Source organism: Molossus molossus, unplaced genomic scaffold, assembly GCF_014108415.1.
Source record: "Molossus molossus isolate mMolMol1 unplaced genomic scaffold, mMolMol1.p scaffold_m16_p_12, whole genome shotgun sequence".
Classification (NCBI taxonomy): domain Eukaryota; kingdom Metazoa; phylum Chordata; class Mammalia; order Chiroptera; family Molossidae; genus Molossus; species Molossus molossus.
In genome coordinates, this window is record NW_023425347.1 from 8,059,006 (window position 1) to 8,079,660 (window position 20,655).

At 43.5% G+C, this 20,655-nt stretch overlaps 1 protein-coding gene across 40 annotated transcripts in view; it reads right to left on the bottom strand.

Moving 5' to 3' along the window:
* SLC22A23 (solute carrier family 22 member 23) overlaps positions 1 to 20,655 on the bottom strand; it is a 180,330-nt gene that overhangs the window by 117,317 nt on the left and 42,358 nt on the right. For 27 of the 40 annotated variants that reach the window (XR_004958894.1, XM_036255894.1, XM_036255898.1 and 24 more), the window contains exon 3: positions 16,948 to 17,102. Coding sequence is in view for 36 of the 40 variants with exons in the window: in XM_036255894.1 (XP_036111787.1) it covers positions 16,948 to 17,102 (155 nt within the window). In the remaining 4 variants the exon portion in view is untranslated. Of the gene's footprint in view, positions 1 to 7,569; positions 7,744 to 8,133; positions 8,283 to 10,852; positions 10,972 to 11,678; positions 11,940 to 14,120; positions 14,224 to 14,489; positions 14,543 to 16,418; positions 16,574 to 16,947; positions 17,103 to 17,696; positions 17,935 to 20,655 lie in introns of those variants that run through there. The other 13 variants (XR_004958896.1, XR_004958895.1, XR_004958897.1 and 10 more) reach the window with 12 other exon arrangements.

Consider the following 20,655-nt stretch of genomic DNA (forward strand, 5'->3'; position numbering starts at 1 on the left):
TTCAAGGAATTGACTTCAAATTACAGAACGCACTAACATGATTTTTCAAGGTCCCCTCTGTGAAAATGCAGAGAGACTGAAGCATGTCCTGCATCCCACAACCTGCCCTGCTCCCTCTTTCCTCTGTGCCCAAACCTAGTCAAGTCCTAGCGCGAACCCATGTGTGCAGACCAAGAATTCTATTCATGTCTGCAATAGCCTTAGTCCTCCCACCAGAAGTCCTCGGAGCCCGAAGTAAACCTAGTGCTCCCGGGGGCCCAGAGTTCTGGGGTACACTTGGTGCTCACCCAAGGCTTAAATATCTTCTAACAAATAACTAGGCTGAGATGTGTCACCTGTGGCCACATGGGCTCCAATTCACTATCAATCCATCTCATATGCCAAGGGCGGATGCAAACTGGGGAGTTGGCATCTCCTGCACGCTGGACACTCGGCATTCCCGAGTCTGGTATGCATAACGGAGCCCCAAGTCAGGATACAGAATATTCAGAACTTGGCTTTTAAACATTAGTTTCAGGTCCTGTAGGCTGGACAGAATTTGAGCCAAAGACTCTAACCCTAAAGCTGGCGTCCTGCCTACAAGCTGTGCACAGCAACCTGAGTTAACCAGAATGTTCACTGTTGACGCTGGTTCCACTCTGTGAATGAACTTGACAAAATGCACAGACAGAATGTAGATAAATGATATCCTGACTCTCTACAATGATGGAAGCTTTTTAAACTTACCCCAACCCCCCTGACAAGATTTTCCCCATCTTTTAGTGATGATTACTCATCCCTCAAATGTTCTTATAGAGTCTCTACCGTGGCAGGCCCTATGCTCCATACAGAGGATAAGATAAAAGCCAAGACTCATGGAGAGTCGACTAATAGTGCTAAGGTAGGAAAAGGAAGATGTTCACCCCACATCATCATTCATTATCAACCATCTCCCCACTTTGTGCTCATTAAAACATTATTTGCACACAAATGTCCTCACCAAGTCACTGAGACCTTATTCTGACTGCGATCAATCTACCAAACAACCGTATGATATGGCTGAGTGGTCAGTTTTGAAGCCAACCAATTTTTTGGTATCTAGTCCAAACCTGTCTAGTTCAGAGCCTTTCATGAGAAATTTTAGCAAATTATCTCTACTATTCACAACCACCTATGTGACAACATCAGTTGTCCTTTTCCTCATGTTTAAAATGTGGGAATTGGACTAAGAGAATTCTAGTTTATCCAGCTTCAATATTTTACAATCACACACAAACATCTGTTCTGTCATAGTGCTGCGCAGATTTTCATCATGTTCTATGAACTCATTTATTCATTCAGCCAACTCATATTTAGATACTAATTTTGTCTAGGTACAAATCTACATACCGAAGATGTAGCAGAGAATAATAATGTCCTGCTTTTGTAGAATTCACTCTAGAGAAACTGAAAGGTGTGAATGGAGATGCAAATAAATAAATATGTTTTCAGGGAATGATAGATGCTTGACAAACAGTAGATGATTCTAAAGGAGTTATTTGGGTGATGAGCATATGGGTGGTCTGAGGAAGCTCTGCAGACGTCACATGAGCAGAATCATAGGGACAACACATGGCTAGGCCTGCAGAAGTCAGAGACAGAAGGAAAGTACAAATAATCCAAGGAACAAGTGAGAGGTTGGCATGTAGAGAACCAAAAGAAAGTCACTTTGGCTGTCCTGCAGTGCTGCAGCAGACCATGTAGGTTCTCACAGGCCATGGTGTGGAGTTTGAATTGCACAGTGAAAGCCGCTGGAGGGTATGGCAAAGGCCACCAGTCATCCTCCAATACCAATTCTGCCCTTCTTCCTTCAGGCTTATCACTGGACAAAATAAGAACATTTCCTAGCCACCCTTGCAACTGGATGTAGGCAGGTTACTGAATTCTGGCTAAAGAGGTTATAAAGTAGTGACTACAACTTCTGAGAAGTGACTTTAATGGAAAAAAGCGTTCCTGCCTCTGCTTTTCAACTTCCCTGCCAGCTGGAATATGAACATGATGGCAGAATTAGCATGTCAGGAAGGGTCTGGGTCCCCAGTATCCTGAGACTGTACATATCGGCCTGGGACTGACTATACTGATGGTAGAAAGAAACGTCTACTTTGTTTAGATCCCTGTCACTGTGGCCTTCAGTCTTGCACAGTGAAGCTATTGCTAATTAATACAGAGGGTTTGAAGTGGATGAGTGTAAGGTCTGATCCGGGTTGTATAAATATCACCCTGGTTGTAAGGGAAGAATTAGTTGTCAAGGTTTGAGCAGGAAGCAGGAAGATCCATCAGGAAGCACTGTGGTTATCCAGGCAAGAAACAAAGAGGCTTTTTGCCCCAGAGGGTGCAGTGGAGGTGGAGAGAAATGGAGGGATGCACCATATAATTTGATGAAAGAGCTGAGAGGACTTGCTGACCAAGGGGGAGAGTAAAGAATGAAGGGTAACTCATTTCCGGTTTGAGCAGTTGCATGGGTGGTAGTCTAGTTAGTGAGATTAGAAAGACTGGGATGAGGGTTCTACTTGGTTCTACACTGCATTTGAAAGACGTACTGGACAGCCAAGTAAAATCTCCATGAGGCAGCTGGATATGAGTCTGGAACTTGGTAGGAATGTCAGAGTTGGTGACACAGATCCCACAGATGATTTAATGTCACATTTCCAGCACAGCTGATCGAGAGAGTAGCCACAAGCTACTTGTGGTTACTTTCATTAATTAAAATTAACTAAAATGACAGAATCAATCCCTCAGCACATGAGCCACATCTCAAGTATTCGGTAGTCACACGTGCATAGGGTTGAGCGCTGCGTCGCGCAGACATGCTGTTTCCAACTCTGCAGCACCTTCTCATGCAAAGCTCTGACCTAAGCCTCTTCAGAAGAGCTCATTATGATTGATTTGCCTTGTCTCGCAAGGTATGTGTGAGAGAATGGGGGAAAATAAAACCATGCATTTCCCCATTTGGTTTCAATTTTTTCATTCATAACTTAGCCATGTAACAACCATTGCCTCTACTCCTTTGCCCAAATTCTTCAGGTTCACGTTTATAAACTGTTCGTAATAATTTCCCATTTGAAGAGATCAGAGGTCTGCATAACTTTTTAGAAGGTAATTATCCTAAAGTTTTCATTGTTCTTTCCATCCAAGTTGCCTTATGATCCCTTTAAAAAAGAGGATGGGGACAAGAGATGCTCGTTCAGTCCGCTGAAGGCAGCAGTGGCCTCCCTCTATGCTCTCCGCTCGCCTCTCTCCCCACAGATGCCACAACAGCAGTGACAGAACAGAAAAGCCAACTGTGCAAACATTTGCTTCCACTGTCACGAGGTACAAAGGAAAAATGCCAAAAAGAAGAGCTTGGAAAAACAGCAAAAGAGCAATTATTCCCTGAAGAGAACATGAAATAAGACCCTACAGTGACCCTGCAAAGGAAATGGAAAATACGATCCAACCACGGGTCAGAGAACACCACTGTGTTTTGGGGTAATGATTACAAAGGAATAAACAGGATTTGGGCACTGTGATATCCCAGGACTTCAGCGGGGGACTCCCTGGGTGGTGCATTCTGTAATTCAATTAAACCCTTTAAAAGAGCAAGATTCGTGTCTCCTAGAGTAGCCTGATTCACCCGACAACTCCAAGCTCCCATGAAACTTTTGACAATAATCCTTATACATGGTTGGTCAGCTGTTTTGCATTGGACTCAAGAAGCCCATGTGAAATGAGGAAACTGAAAGATGACTGCAAATAAAACCATCTTTTCAGTGAAAAACCACCAGGAAGCAGAGTGATGTGGGTACATTTCATTTATGGGAAATATAGATATGGGCAACTAGTTCTCCATTTAACTTTTTCCAGAAGTGCCTTCTTCATCAAAAAGGAAACTATTGATTCCAACTTGTTTAACAGCACAAACTATTACTGCTTCATGGCAGCCCAAGGGTCAAGAAGGGCATGGCACACACAGAGTTATCTCCTCCAAACAGAGAACAATACTTTCTCTCTCAAAAAGCCAGCAACAGCTCTCCACTGCCTACAGAATAAAGTCCAAATACCTTATCTGGTGCACATGGCCCTCCATGGCCTGAGTCCCTGGGGAAAGCCTTCCCTGCCCCTCCTCTGTCACACATCTCTGCACAGACCCATGTGGTGACTCCCTGCGGAGAGGTCACATCTGGGCCATCTGGGCTCCTCGGTGAGAGGGGCTGCTGGGAAGATGTCCCACCCTCAGGATGTTGGAGAACAAGACCCGAGGCCAGAGGCCAGAGTGCAAGCTGAACTGTGGAGGGACAGAGGAGCAGGCCTGAGCCTAATCACCCACCCGGTGGTGCAGTGGGCACTGAGGACAGGACAGTGGGTCACCACTAGTTCCTAAAGTGGACTGGGAAGACTGTGGCCATCTGTAGATGCATTCTTGCAGTCCATGAAAATTTTCAAATTTTATGTTCTCATGTCAATGAAAATCTCAGTCTACATTAACATAAGTTAATGGATCTCCTGGATAAGCCACTATAACCCAGTGTGGGCCTAGATTTCTGAGCCCATGCCGCATCTAGAGTTACACTCACAGAGACCACGGTCAGCATGAGAGGCTGCACCGATGCAGGCTTAACAGTGGTGTGAATAAGGAGCAGGAGGACTCAGCAACCACGCTGTTCAGCAGCTGAGCCTGGTGTCGGGCTGAGCGCAAGCGCCGTGCCCGTGGTCTCTGAAGGCCAACTTCACTAGCAGAAGAGTATTAGGAAACAAGCAATAATGTAGGTTCCTAGTCTCATTTCCAGTCATAAATGGATTAAACACCTATTTAATTAATATTTTAATAATGCCACAAATCAAGCTTTATCTTCAGGAGAAGCGGGCAGGTTAGCAGAGCTGTCAAGGGGACCCATAAACGTGAGCGATGGAAGCGTGCTAGTGAGCAGGGGTAGAGTATGGAGTTTGCGTATTCCATGCGGGCAGAGCCTTGAAATTGTTAACGCCACTTTAGACAGCAACATCTGTGAAGCAAGGCACTGTGTACACTGAAATTTTTCAAGTCCAAACGCCAAAATAGATGAAATAGAAACTGAATGTGAAGCGATGCCTTTCTGCTATTTAACCCAAAAGGATGAACAGGTGATTCCATTTCAGGAAATGACCCTCATCTGTCACATCCATGTACCAGTATTAATTTGGATCGTATTAGTTTTGAAATCAGATTATTATTAACATTTTGGTCTTAGACTTACTTAGACCTTATGGGATATTTGTACACATTTAGATCACATTATAATAACATATTTTAAGTCAAAGGAGAGAGGGCTGTTAGGAACAACTCGGCAGTTAGGAAACCTGGGCACTGGAGCCACAGACACCTGGGGTCCGGCTCTGCTCCTCTGGCTCTTGGTATGTGACCTTGGGCAGGTCAGCTCAGCTACACCTCAGGTTTCCATCTGTGGAATGGGGATGATAACACTACCCATATCATAGGATTCTGGGATGAATTAAATGAAATAGTTATATTGTACTTGGCATAGCATCACGGTATACTGTAGAAGTCTAATAAATAAAGGCCTTGCTAGTGAAGTAGATAAGGTCCAGGGACTAGGGGTTTAGTTTCCTTACCTGTAAACTGGGGCTATTAGCATCTACTTTACACAGTTAATGCAAAATATTTAAAATATGTGTGTGAATAAATAACCTAGCTCAGTACCTGAACTTAGAAAATGCTCAACAACTAGCTATTATTGTTACCAAACAACTATCATTGTAACCTCTTCAGTCTCTGTTTTACTCCTTAACATTAAGATACTGCTCAGCTGCACAGCACCCTGCACACACACCGCTCACATGCTGGAGGGGGGTGTCAGAGCAAGGGTCACCTCAGCTTTTCTCTGCCTAACCCTGCACATCAGGACAGTCTCTGATTCTTTCCAACAGGAAACAAGTGAGTCTATCTATCTATCTATCTATCTATCTATCTATCTATCTATCTATCTATCTATCCATCCATGCATGGGAGTGATCTAATGGGATAGCAGACAAAATCATGCTTCAAGCTCTGAGGCCAGTTACATAGAGAGCAAATGACCAGAGATGAAGGGCCAGAGGGCCTCCCAGCGAGCACCTCCCATATACTAAGTAAGGACAGTCCCACCCAAACACAAAGAAACCAAGAATATGTATCAACATGGATAAATTATATTTATCCCCACATTCTCCTTCATCTCAGGAGCCCCTTGTAGCCTCTGTAATTTGAGCCCAGGCCTTACACAGCAATGCCAGTTTGACAAATTAAATAGATACCAGGGAAGAAACAGTCATTAATTCCAAGTCAACTGAAACTAGCAAAAATTCTCTCTTCTATAAAACAGATATGGCTGGGGAGCTAGGATGGAACTAGATGGTCCTTAATTCCTCTCTTGCCCACGGTCTGGAGAGAGTTCTGAGCCCTTTTCCAGAACTGACACAAAGCAAATATCAAGCCGAGATGCTTTCAAAAGGCACAGGTTGGAAGGGACACACACAGCACCGTTAAGCTTTCAAAAAGCGTGGGCAGAACCAACTCAGGCTGGATACAAGGTATCCTTTCTACAAGAATCATCGAAGGCCCCATAGAGCAGAAAATGAAGGGCAAACAGCAGCCCTCAATCAGAGACCCACCATTTTCAGGTCTCTGTGTTCTGTGCAGAAGGTTCAGAGGGGATGCCACACCTGGGCCTCAGAGCTGTCCTACTTGGTCACCGGGGAATGTGGCCCAGAGAGCAGAGCATCCTGACCCAGTATAACCCTTTCCTGCCTCCTCAGGCTGATCTCTATCAGGTTAGAAGTCACAGCTTTAAAGACGCCCAGAGGGTGAGTCCGACTTCACAGAGCATCATCAGAAAGGCACCCAGAGTCTTGGCCATTGGGAGTTGTAAACATGGCAAAGGGAAGGTTTGCCCACCAGCCATGGAGTTTGGTGGACTCCAAGGAGATGAGATGGATGGGTCCTCACAACCCAGAAAGAGCCTTACAGGACATCCCCACCAGCCTCAGGGCACGTAGACCCTAAAGGCTGATTCTGGGATGGGAGGGCTTGTTCACACACAGGAAGTGCTTCTTCAGTGGGGACAGCAAAACAAACAAAACCACTATTTGTAGGTCTTGCACATTCTTGGACCAGCAATTGGAAGGTAGTTCCTGAACAGCTTTTCCTCTAGAAGACTCATATGAAAATAAAACAGAAAACAAACCCTGTGCTATTTCAAAGTAACACTCCTCTTCACACAGTTACTCACACTGTCCTGGGGACATATTTTACACAAATTATGTCACGAATAGAAACTGCCATCATCCCAACATGAAGGAAGGCAAACAGAACTTCATGCAGAACACAGCTAACCACAGGACCAGAGCAGGCCACCAGCTGCATTAGGGGAGAGTGAGCAAATTGTATGAATTAACGTTTAAAAATATACAGAAAATGTATAGAGGCATGTTTTATAAAGCAGAATTGACCATACAGGGAAGAGAAAGGAAGAGCCTTTTTGAACATGTATAAGATAAATCTTGACAATGGCTACCAGTATTCTATTTCTTTAGTACCTTTTCTCAGCGATTAATGGAGTCTTCTGGGTGTGATGAATACTCAGGTACTGATGTCCCACAGAAGAGCCAAGGTCCCTATGTATGATTTGTCCAGGAGAGTTTTTCCACTGGTTTATTACCTTCTCTCAGCCCTGACATGGTTAGGACTTTTAAAATGTAGTCCACGGAGCTCTGAATAAATGTTACAGGAGAGGTAATTTATTAAGCTGGCCACTAGAGAGAGGATCATAAAGCAGATTCTTAGCCCCCTCATCTCCCCCTACCACACTGATTCTCCTACGTGACACTAAACTAGTAGCCTGCCCCAGTCCACAGTTCGTCTTTAGTGATGGTTCCCAAGCTTGCTGTGAGCACAGAGGAGCCCTCGCCTGAGAAGGCCCTCCTGCCAGGGGAAAGGGTTATCTCGGCATAGTGGCTGTCACATGGCCAGAAGCTTGCACACAAACATACTTGCCCAGAATTTCTCTGGATATTCATGGTTTACTGACGGCGATGACATTCACACTCTGAGTCCTGTGCACAATCTCTCATCAGAGAGAAGACAGATTTAGAGTTAAGTACCTTGCCCAAGATCACAACGTGCGAGTGGTGGGGCTCGGCTTACGTCCAACACTGGGATCCTTCCCAGGATCTGTTCAGCTGCTGGCTTGTGATCATGCCAGGGGATCACAGGTTTGGGGTGGGGTGCAGGGCAAGTCTTCAGACACTGCCTTCAGTGTGAGCAATGTAACATCATGTGGAGAACAAAAATGCATCTCTAACTCGATTGTAGTTCTGAATTTCCAGTTACTGAGCCATGCTAACATACTTTTTCAGGTGACTTGAAAAAAAAAAGTCATTACTGATTTGCCTTCTAGTTCAATTTTTTCTACCCAATTATAATGAACATTAACAATCATTAAAAACAGTTTATTGCACAAAAGTATGAATGTACTTAAGCCACTGAACTGTACATTTAAAAGTTGTAGAAACAGTAAATTTCATTTTACCACAATAGGAACTGTATTTTATTTCTAAAATATGTGCATTAATAACAAGACAGTACTCTTTTGGGGAATACATGAATTAAAACCTATGCTTGAACAAATTTAGATTACATTAATCACTAGACTGAATTAAAGTTGTTTTAGCCCTGGCCGGTTTGGTTCAGTGGTTAGAGCGTCGGCCTGCGGTCCAGAGAGACCCGGGTTCTGTTCCCGCTAAGGGCGTGTACCTCGGCTGCGGTTTATCCCCGGCCCTGGTTGGTCATGCGGGTGGCAGCCACTCGATGTGTCCCTTTCATGTTGATGTTTCTCTCTCTTCCTCTCTCTCCCTCTCACTCTATCTGAACAAAAAATGGAAAACTGTCCTCGGGTGAGGATAAAAAAAAAAAAAAGTTGTTTTTGTCCTAGTTACCTCTGACCTACTGGGCGATGGTTGCTACATCCAATGGACATTTCTCAATTATTGTCTTGCATCATGTGATACTCTCATCAGCAACTTCCTTAGCTCCCTGGTTATCAGCCTATTCTGACTTTCCACTGGCCACTCAAGCTATTCCCTCATCTCTCCCACAACTGGTTCTCTTATCTCCATCAATTACTTCTCATGTTACACAGTTCCTGGGTGAGCTCCCTAATCCACCTGGCACCTAATCATCCACAGCACCCAGAATGCACCAGGCTCCGTCAGTCCCTAATTGCCCACAGTACCCAAAAACGCACTGAGCACCCACTGCAAACAGCAAACAACTACTTTTTACAAAACTCATGACTCGGGTCACTTTCCAATACTCTCAGTCTAACCAGGGCCTGTCCTTGTACTGCTGCTCACAAACCCGAGCATCCTGGAGGGCAGGGAGGTGGGTCTGCCTTCGTGTGCTCAGCATCTAACAGTGAGTACTCAAGGTAACCAGTTGTTGCTCCCCTGGTACCTAGTAAGCCTTCAAATGTTTGCCAAGCAAATGAGTGGAGAAAGAAGTCTTGTATCCTCACAAGAGTCACCAAAAAGCAAAGCCAACTATCTATAGCAGGGTTCATGTGGCATGACACAGGAATGTGGAGACTAATGGCACCACTTGGGTTATATGATGGCTCTGTATCGTTTAAGTTATATTTCTCTGTTCTCTCAGCCAAGATTTTTTTTTTTTTTTTTGCTAACATAAGACTTGGCAAACCAGTAATTATTTTACTTCCCACCAGATATGTTTACATATTTTGAAGAGGCCTGGTGTTCCTTACTTGGTTTCAAGGTGACTGAATTATTTCCTCTCTTTTATTTTAAATCAAGAGTGAAAAAAATAAAATAAAATCAGTCCAATATTGCTCTCTTATTTCTCTCTCCTCAACCCCCTCTTCTAGTCAGCACAGCTTTTAGCTCTATGTCCCATCCAAGCGAGAAAAGAAAGGTCTGTAGAGTGTAATAGGATTCCTGGAATAGACCTGTGGGTCTACCAAGCCAAAATGTGGTAAGATAGGGGTCAGGAAGGGGAAAGTTGTTGACATGGGGTCTAGAACCATGGGGAAAGGGAGGCTGTTAACCATTAACCCTGCCCTGTCACTTCATCTCTCCCCAGATCACCCTGGCAGACCCCAGCGCAACAGCCTCACAAAGCAAAGACGGAAGTGGACAACTCAGTGTGGGCGTGAGAGGACACCATCTGGGGGCAAGAACCCCTGGTTTTGTGCCCCCCTTCCCAGAGCTATGCAATCTTTAACACTAAAGGAAGCTTACTAGATGAGCTTAGAATTCAAAAGCCATAGAATTCTAAAGCTGGAAGGTACAAGTAGACCAGTGGTTTTCCATTTGTTTTTTTATTTTTACAGCAGTATTAAATATTGTCATATAGAATCCATTTGTTTTCATATTCTATCCATTTCCTCCCCACAAATGGTTTGAGAAAGGGACCCCATAGTTCCACAATACAGTTTGAAAACCCATGCCCCAACTTTGTAGTGGCAGACAGAAGCTTCGAGATCAAGCAGTTTGTGACAGACAGAGTCAGTCCACTGCGGAGCTCACACTGCAGCTCAGATCTCCTGATTTCCAGACCTTTCCATTTCCCCCTCAGTGTGGTGAACAGTGTGGTTTCAGATGAAGTGCCCATGTACCACTAAAATTCCAGTCCGGGGGAAACTGAGCCCTTGGGGACACACAGCTTTAAGACCATCCTCCACCATGTGCAAAAGGCATCCAAATACCAGATATCTACATATTTGCTGTTTTTCTCTGATTTTGAGACAGGAATACCTTCAATTAATTCAAAACACCCTAAGAAATGTGCGCTTAGACGCTTACTTACACATTTAGGCAATACACACACGTTCTGTTGCCCTAACTTCTGGACAAAAGTGGTGTATGGGTCCCGTGATGTCCGCCACTTACTCTTCTTCTGCCCTTGACTCTTCAGTTTTAACAGCCCTTACAAGACATACAAAGATTTCTTTCTTTTTTTTTTTAAAGAAAAGTTTTTCTAGAAATCCAAGTTTGGGCTAACATCAAGTAGGAATAGAGAGAGGTTCGGTAATTTTTATTTGAGAAAAATTAGTCCTCAGTGACATTTTTTGGTCACTTGCTAGATGACTCAGCCCTCTAGTCTCAGACCAGAGATCACTGCCCTGACTAGCTGCCACACATCCCTGTCCTAGGTATTAAAACTCCCCAACCGGGAGTACTGTTGTCACTCAACACTCCCTTCCCCCGTTTACACCAGGAGGTGTGATTCCTCAGAGGCGTGATGGGGGGAAGATAGGGTGGAGGAGGACAAATGCTTTGGTACTTTTTTGCTGATACATTTGCTTCTTTGCTTTCACAATCTGTCTTCAGGTTTAATAATGTGTTTCCAGTGAATAAAAAGACTGATGGAACCTCAGTCTGCTCTGATTTCCCAGCCCTCCCAGTCTGCACCTGGATAAAACTGAAATTCTTCTGAAGGTTCTAAAAAATATATAAAATCATTTGTCAAAGGCTTTTGGTAAACTGTGACTCATTTCCTTGGTGGAAAACTCTGTCAGTAGAGTTGGTCCCACCAGAAGAACGGGGTTATGGCTCCAGCCTTGTTGCCTTTGGGAAGGTCCAGGCAGCTGAAGCTGGAGAGGAGAAGGGGAGGGGGACAAAGAGAAAGATACCTGTAGATTAGGATAAGCAAGCACACATTCATGAAACTTGCCCTTCACCCAGACACAGTGCAAATATTTGCTCCCCAGAAGAAGTGAAGCACAAGACAGTTGAAGTCACGTATAGTTGACAGTGGCAGTCTCCATTCTACTAATTCCACAGCTCAGCAATCTGCATTTTATTCGTACCACAGTTCAGTAACTCACTACATGCAGCCGTTTAGTTTGATTGATTTTTAAAACCGTACAGCACAGCTTTGATGCCTAATAACCCTATGGAATAAAATATGTTCCAAGGAATATTAGTTCAGAAGAACATCAAATCATATAAATATATGCAATTGTGAGGAAGAAAGTTGTCTTACCCCAGCACATTAGAAATTACTCAACCACTTCAGTGAGAGTCTAAAACTATGAGTGCAACGGAGAATGAGAACATCGCCCCACCCAGAGCAAACGCATGTTTTCTGAGTCTATTTACCAGTTAAGACTTGGCTTCTAATTTTGTAAAGTAATCACTAACTTAGTCACTTGTGAAAGTTATGGTCACTCCTTGACTATATATAAAATTCATCCAATTATTTAAGCTATCTGGGTATAAGGAGGGTTATTATAATGAGAACATAAAGCTTTAAGAGAATTTTTCAAGAAAATTATTTATTATTAGGTAAAAAAACAAAACAAAGATGTTCATTTGCCCACAGTTACTAAGGTACAGTCTCTGCCAGCAAAAAGTAGTGCTCATTATTTCAAATGGGGTGTGTGTTAACGGTGGAGAGGGGGAAGACATAGATCAAATGAGAAAAAAAACTAAAAGTATTTATATTTTTAAAAATATTTCTCTCTTGCAAGACTTATTCTATCCAACATCAAATCAAATTAAAAAGCAACAATCTCCCATTGGCCTCTGTTGAAGGAAGACAGATCTTACAATGTTATGATCCTAGATGGAGAAAGAATTCATACCACAACAAATCATGTCTGCCTATATTGAAAAGTGACTCTTTCTTTAGTTTTTGATAAGACTGTATTTAAAAAACAAAATAAAACTAGGAAATGTGATCAGTTCTTCTTTTCATGGTCTGTAGTTACCTGCCCCTTGCCCAACTAAGATTTTCTACCCCCCCCTTTTTTTTGGTTCAGAGGTAAAGGAATACAATTAAGCTACTGATATAGCCCAAGAGCATTTAACTAATTTAGAGTTTCTGGGTGGCCTCCGGGGCAGACGGGAAACATGACTACAGCCCTGTGCACATGGGAAACATGACTACAGCCCTGCGCACACGGGAAACATGACTACAGCCCTGTGCACACGGGAAACATGACTACAGCCCTGCGCACACGGGAAACATGACTACAGCCCTGCGCACACGGGAAACATGACTACAGCCCTGCGCACACGGGAAACATGACTACAGCCCTGCGCACACGGGAAACATGACTACAGCCCTGCGTACACGGGAAACATGACTACAGCCCTGTGCACACGGGAAACATGACTACAGCCCTGCGCACACGGGAAACATGACTACAGCCCTGCGCACACCCTCTCCGCTTCCCTTGTTCTCTCCTGCTCTCTCCAGTGTGCACTCTGCTTCCATGTAGACTCTTGGGGAAGATGCCAATAATTTCTACTTTATGTCCTAATCATACAACCATATGTCCCTGTATTGACTTGAAGGAAACAAAAGTTTAAAGGAGAGAGTATTTAATTGAAATGTACCTTAGAACAATTTCAAAGCATGAAAAAATCTCAAGGAGCCTTGTGTATAAAGCAGAAAACTTTCCCAAGTCAGCAGCATTTCTCAAAACCCAGAGTCCACCCATATGGCAAGCTACACAAGAAACAAAATCTGCAAAAATCATTACTTTCCCTACTTATATTGCCAAGCACCTGCAAGACTAAAAACAGGATGACATCCAGTTCTCTTTGAGAAAATACAGGCCTTTTCAGCACAAACACTAAGTAAGATGAAAAGTGTATGGTGAAAGGGTAGGAAAAGTTCGGACCATCAAAAAATGTATTTTCCAAATAATCAATGCCCAAAAGTTTAAAACTTTTCTTTAGAGTCAGAAAAACTTCAACCTTGTGACAGAAATGATAAATAATTTTCTTTAAACCAAACAAAGTTTTAAGCATTAACCAAGCACATATATTGTTTGTGTAGAAAATGCTAGCAACCACACTGATTTGGAAATTCGGTCATCTGCACCAGGAGCTTGTTTCTTAACTTCTTGCCACCAGCCAGCGTCCTGATCTAGCAATGACAAGAGCGATGGGCTGCCCTAGTCCAGCACACACCATGTCCCCCCTAATCCTGTCTGCCCATGACAACTTTATGTCCTCTTTTTGATTCTCCCTTGCAATCAGTGACCCCTTATTTACATTGTTTAAATATTATCTCAATGAACTCCAAGTAATCATTTATGTCCTTTTGCTTTATTTTAATTTTGCTATATCAGACACTTTATTAGCTCAGACAGTGGGCCACTGGTTGATACTTGGAATTTTTCATTGCAATGGTGTCTGTCATGACATCTCATTTGTAATTCCAACCTAAGAAAATATAATTATGTATTATACCTTGCTTTATTTCAGAAAAAAATTCAAGGTTGCTTATACAAATACATACAATAAGATAACACTCATATTATGAAGGCAGGAAATGGGACAAAGGAGAAATTAAAGTCGGAAAGTTCAGATGAGATTAGGAGAGAGGCCTGATTTCAAGCTCGGCTTGACGGGCCCACACACATGCGAGATCAGACTCCAAGCTTCCTAAGCTTCCTAGTGGTCAACGGAAAGAGCGAAACTCACTCACATCAGTGGCTGAAATACTAGAGCCTGCTGGTCAAATCCAGTCCACCAACTGTTTCTGCAAATAAAGTTTTATTGGGACACAGCCACATCTAATCACTTACATGTTATTTATGGCTTCATTCATGGTACAGTGGCCAAGTTGAGTACTTGTGACAGAGACCAGCAAAGCCTAAAATAGTTACTACCTGGCCTTTTACAGAAAAGTGTTTTCAGAGGCCTGAGTTAACATGATTCTGTGCCTATGGGATAAAGGCACAGTAGTTTCCAAGGTCTGAAATAAAAGAGAACCTCTTAATATAAAGAACTTGCTATGTAATCTCCTGAAAAAACACCCTTAGCTTCATTTTTACAGTAAATATAGCAATAGGTTTCAGAGCCAGTGGCAATGACATCACAACACAAGTCAGGAAAGTGATTCTACGTGAGGCTGAGGCGGTGCAGTTCAAGGGGGATTCTCTCCTGGTCTGGCTTCATTCGGGGAGGATCTGTGCAGATAATGAGTATCAGCTCCACGCAACCCTTCCCTCCCTCCTTCCTTATCCCAGGCAGACATGGCCAATGGACCAAGGTGTTCTCTGAAGTCTTCTCTGAGTTCTCTGGCAGCCTCAAGCAATCATTAGCAGTTGGCATGCAAGATAAAACCAATATGTGATCTTTGCTTTAAGGCAATTTTCCATTAACATTCTCTCCACTAAGTCTGAAAGTACTCATGTGGTGAGGCTGAGGTTATGCTCTTTGCTAAGTTTCTGAAGCATGGCTATTCTGGTCTGTCAATATGTACAGCTGTCCCCTTTAATGGCCATCTTCAAGGAAGCGCTGGATTGACATCCTCCTGTGAGAACCAGGAGCCTCACAAGGACGGCTGCCTAAGAGAAGAGCCCATCGCACATGCAGGGCAAGACAGTGACTGAAAGTGGGGCCTGGAGTCTCCCCCAAAAAGGGTGGGGAAGCTGCTTCTCTGCACAGACCGATGGGTGGGCAGGGCCAAAGAATGGCACAGGCATTTTACCTGAAAATGTTCAAGCCCAATACTTATGTTGTTGTTCAAGGAAACAAAACCTCCAGAGAGCCATGACCTCAAACCACTGATCTTGAACATATATACTCCTAAAGAACCACTCTAAGAAACAAGGTTCCAAAATCAATGCAAATGAACTGGAAACCGTTCGATGCTGGGGGAGGGTAAGAAAGCTGCTGACTGGGTTTATGGAGTATAGCCACAGCCTTTCTCTACGCCCATTTCTTCTTTGTGACTCTTAACTATGTTACAAACTGATTATACTTCTATTCTATATAATAGAGGAACAAAAATTCAGGTTACCTAAAAATGTTAACAAGTTTTTAATAAGCACACTTAAGTGAAGCAGAACTATTATAGTTCGACCTCACTAGAAATCGCTAATCTATCACTGACACCCACCCATGTTGTCAAAGGGAAAGAAAAAGACAAAACATATTATAAATCATCTTACGTTACTCCTAACAGTTCTTTCCACTGTGTGACTATAAAGCATAAAACTAGAAAATAAGTAAAATCATGCATGCCCAAAACCTTTCTTCTTCTTATGGTTTTGGGGCTGTGTTCCAGAAAATACCAACTATAAGTGAAACATAGCCAGACTAGATGGGGGCATTAATATAACCAACAAACATGATAAATTAATGGAGGAAACTTTTCTTCACCCTAAAAAGATCAAACACTAACAAATAATGCCATTTATTCTTCCAGTACCAATGCATAGGGTTCAAGTCCAGACCACTTAAGGCCACATCTAAGCACATGAGAATGTGAACAATTTGGACTCTGCATAGTCTTACAGAAAAAAAAAGAAAAATTCTTGTTTATTTATTTATTTAAAGAGAGACAGAGAGAGAGGAAGGGGATGAAAGAGAGAGAAACATCAACTTGTTGTTTCACTTACTTATGCATTCATTGGTTGCTTCCCTCATGCGCCCTGACCAAGGACTGAACCTGTAACTTCGGCATATTGGGACGACACTCTAACCAACTGAGCCAGGACTAGAAGAAAAACTCTTCAAAACACTGAGCCCAGAACAGATAGTAGCAGGTAGTTGGTATGCTTCTCTGGAACCAAGTAGGTACATTAGGGATACCTAATTATGTGCTAGACTTGAATATACACAGACCATTAACACAAAAAATTCTGGGGGAAAGCAAAAGCCCCTCCATCTCAGCTGTGGGCTGATCCCTGCTTCTTCACGCAGTTATGCCACCCTTTGATGTGCCCTGAGCCCAAGCTGGAGATCAGGACAGACTGGGTGTTGGATGACATTACCTGAGAAAGCTTTTTCACAACACTCGAGGCTGTTTAAGTCCGTGCTTCCAAAAGACTGCCATCCCAAACCTCTAGCACACAAAGCCCCCTTCCCAGAACCTCGCAGGTGCCAGCAATACTTTCGCTAATTTCTTCAAGACTAGTTGTGAAGGCTCCTACTTACGTAATGCATACAAGGTGAGAATTATTCCAGCCAGGCAGAACCCTTCAAAGAACCTGAGTGTGCTGAACATCGTCACGTTCACGGACAGTGCCACGGTCAGGCCAAAGATCAGGATGAAGATGATGGAACACAGCAGCACAGGCCTCCGGCCGACCCTGCATAGAGAGGAAAATGGTAGGAGTCACCATTACACAGGGTTGTGATACCAGACGCTAAAACCCAGAATCCAGCAGGTGCTCAACAGATGCTGAATGAGGGCTGGACTGGAAGTCTTCCTTCTATCCAGACCCACTTTGGTATATCTAGGGACAGAAAGGTCCTCAGGGGAAATGTAGCCCAACCTCCTCATGTTGTAGATAAAGGAACACAGATTAAACAGCTATTGCATAATAGAATTGAAACAGGAACCCAATTCCTGTTGGTAAATCTATTTTTGAGTATATAGGAGGATAATTCAAGGCAAAAGTAACAAAATCAATAACAACTCCCCAAACGTAAACCTTGACACACCCAGCATAAAATGTCTTGAGAAATCACTGACCTTTGGAACTGGCCCCAAAGTCAACACAGGCAGTGAGGGAAGCTGCTTCATTTCCTTTGTAAGGCTGGTAACCAGTCAGGCACCTGGCCTCACACACAGCCTTTCAGAGCCAGGGCCAAGCCAGCTGCTAGTTTGTTTCAAATATATGATGAGAAGTAATTTTAAAACTAAACTAAGATAGTTCAAACTTTAAATAATGGGTGTGAACCTGAAAGTGCAGCCCACCAGGCAGCAAGGGATTGGAAGGAGCCCAGTCCACTGTGTTTCTGGGGAAAGCAGCACACACACTGGGTTGGCAGATTACAGAGCCAGGCAAGATCAGCTCCCACCAGGGTGTGATATGCTTCTAGGTATGGCTGAGAGGTCTGCAGGCGTGGTCCATGGGAATGGAAAGTAACTGGTTCTTCATCCTTCTCTTCCTAACCTTCCAGATTTTCCGTCATCAACTTATGGGTGGGGGGAAGAATCATACAAATTAAAATAACATAATCAGCTTGAACTAGAAGAACTCACAGAGAAACTGGAGAGAAATTCTATTTGTCAAAGGAAGAAAATCCACGCCTGGCAGCCCAAACACCTGAAGGGTCGCTGAATGCCTTGAATTTGCTTAGATATCCTTATAACAAGGCATCTACACAAAAGCAAAATGCCCAGAAAAGGCAAATAGAAAGAAAGAGAAAGTTGATTCGTGGTTGCCCAGGGCAGGGGTGAGAATGAGAGGTGAATGTAGATGGGCACGAGACTTCCTTTTAGGGTGATGGGAATGTTTTAATCTTAGAGTGGGGTGATGACCATATAATTCTGTAAATGTAATAAAACTCATTGTGCACTTAAAATGGGTGAGCTTTATGATATGTAAATTATCTTTCAATAAAACTGTTAAAGTCTGGCCGGTTTGGCTCAGTGGTTGAGCAATGACCCATGCACCATGAGGTCGCTGGTTCCATTCCTGGTCAGGATACATACCCAGGTTGGGGGCCTGACCCCAGTGGGGGGCATGCGGGAGGTAGCTAGTCAATATTCTCTCTCATCAATGTTTTTTTTTCTTTCTCTCCCTCTCACTTCCTCTCTCTCTAAAATCAATAAAGAAAAATATAATAATAATGTTGTTTTTTTAAAAAAGCAGTAGTGTTCAGTAACAATTTCTTTGCTCTATGAAGAAGATAAATGTAATTTCCAGAAAATTTGGCGGTGGGGGGTGGGAAATGGGACAGGGACTATAGGACACAATTTCATTCAGACTTTTTTAGGATTCTAATATTTCCCATAGTCACTTTAGTTTAGTGAAATGAGACCAAGCTATGAGATCAATCCTAATATAAGTCAATAATCCTGTTGGGAGATTTTGGCCATTACTTCCCTTCACTGGTGCTGGGGTCGCTAAGACCTTATCAGGAAACACTATAGATAATTTTGTCCAGACTCAACAAATTTATAGAAATAAATTTAAAATATGGCTTAGCTGGTCTCCTGAAATGAAGGAAAACAAAAATCTAACTTATCAATTTTTATTTCCCTTTATGTCCTTAAATGGGAGAAACCCTCTGTAAACCAGGGTAATTGTCCTACTTCACAGCACATTAAAACCTTTAAGAGAGATGATGGACATAAGCACAGAGCTTGGCACGAAGCAAACAGTTCAATGCTGCAGCTCTTACGACTCCTTCCAGTGTGTCTACAGCCTTGATGCCCACCCAGCATGGTTTGCCCTATTCTGATTCTTCAGAAAAGATTTTTAATTTTTTTATTTACTTGTACAAACTATTCCAAATCTCTTCCTCCCACATGATTGCTAAAATCAGCGAGTAAAAATTTATTAGGAACTTTGGGGCAAAGACGGTCTGCAAAGTTAGAGCGCTTTGGTCTTGAATCCAGGCTCACCACTTACAAATTACATACATGGTCACGAGAAAGACCGCACTTGTCCAAATGTGCCTCATGTTTGCTTTAGGAATAGCCGGCCAGTGCCAACCTAATAGGCTTCTTGGTAGGAGTAGATGAGTGCAAGTGACTTAGCAAATGGTCAACAAGTGTCAGTCATACCCACTGGAGTTTCAGGGTGAACTGGCTTTCCCCAAGAGCAGAACCCTGTCAGAGATGAAGTATAAAATCACACCCCTAAATCAGTAACCAGAGGGCTTTACCAGTTAGGCTCTGTGGTGGGTAGAACAATGGCCCTCAAGGATGTCCACATCCTAGACATCAGAACCTATGAATATGGTACCTTTCCTGGCAAAGGGTCTATGCAGATGTGATGAAGGTAAAGGACCTTGAGATGAGGTGATTATCCAGGTGGGTCCAATCTAAGTACATGGACACCCTCTCTGGGCTGCAGGGAACCAGAGAGATGGCCGTGTGAGAAGGATATGACTGAGCTTTGTTGGCTTTAAAATTGGAAGAGGGGCCCCGAGCCAAGGAATGTGGGCAGCCTTTAGAAGCTGGAAAAAGCAAGGATATGGATTCTCTCCTAGAGCCACAGAAAGTATGACAACCCTGTCAGCACCTTGATTGTAGCCAGTGTGGATGACAGAACCACCAAATGTGTATAATTTGTAATGGCAGCTGCAGAGAAATAATACAGGGACTTAGCAGGAAACAGATGTCTCGCTCAAATGAAGAAATTTGAGGTGATTTTAATACAGGGATTTGTACAGAACGGTGGGCAATCTGTGAGGGAAACCTGGGGCTATTCACAGCAGGGGGTTGAGGAAGGATGGTCATGGGACCCAAAGGAGGCTCTGTGTGCAGCCTTGGCAACCCTGCAGAGACCAAGCTGGGGATTAAAATGTCCTCACCTCACCCTCCTCTGTCCCTCAGATCTCCAGGTGGTGCTCCCTGGCCCATCTGCTGGGCTGAGCCAGGAGCTAGGGGGCAAGGGAGGCCTCTAGTGCAGCCCAAAAGGGCATGCAGGGTCCTTGGAGTGAGGAACATCCAGCAGAAGAATGAGCCATGGAGGGGAGGGGCATCTGGCACAAGCCACTGCCAGGGCCATTCCCTCACACATGTGCACTAACACATCACATTAACAACATGGAATACACGTCCCTAAAGTGTGTGTGCAGAACAGCGACTTCTTAGAAGACAAAGTGTACCACTTGACGGTTTACTACAGGCTGACTGCAGTCTTCGAAAGCTTACCCCTGACTTGAACCACTTCCCTACACGCG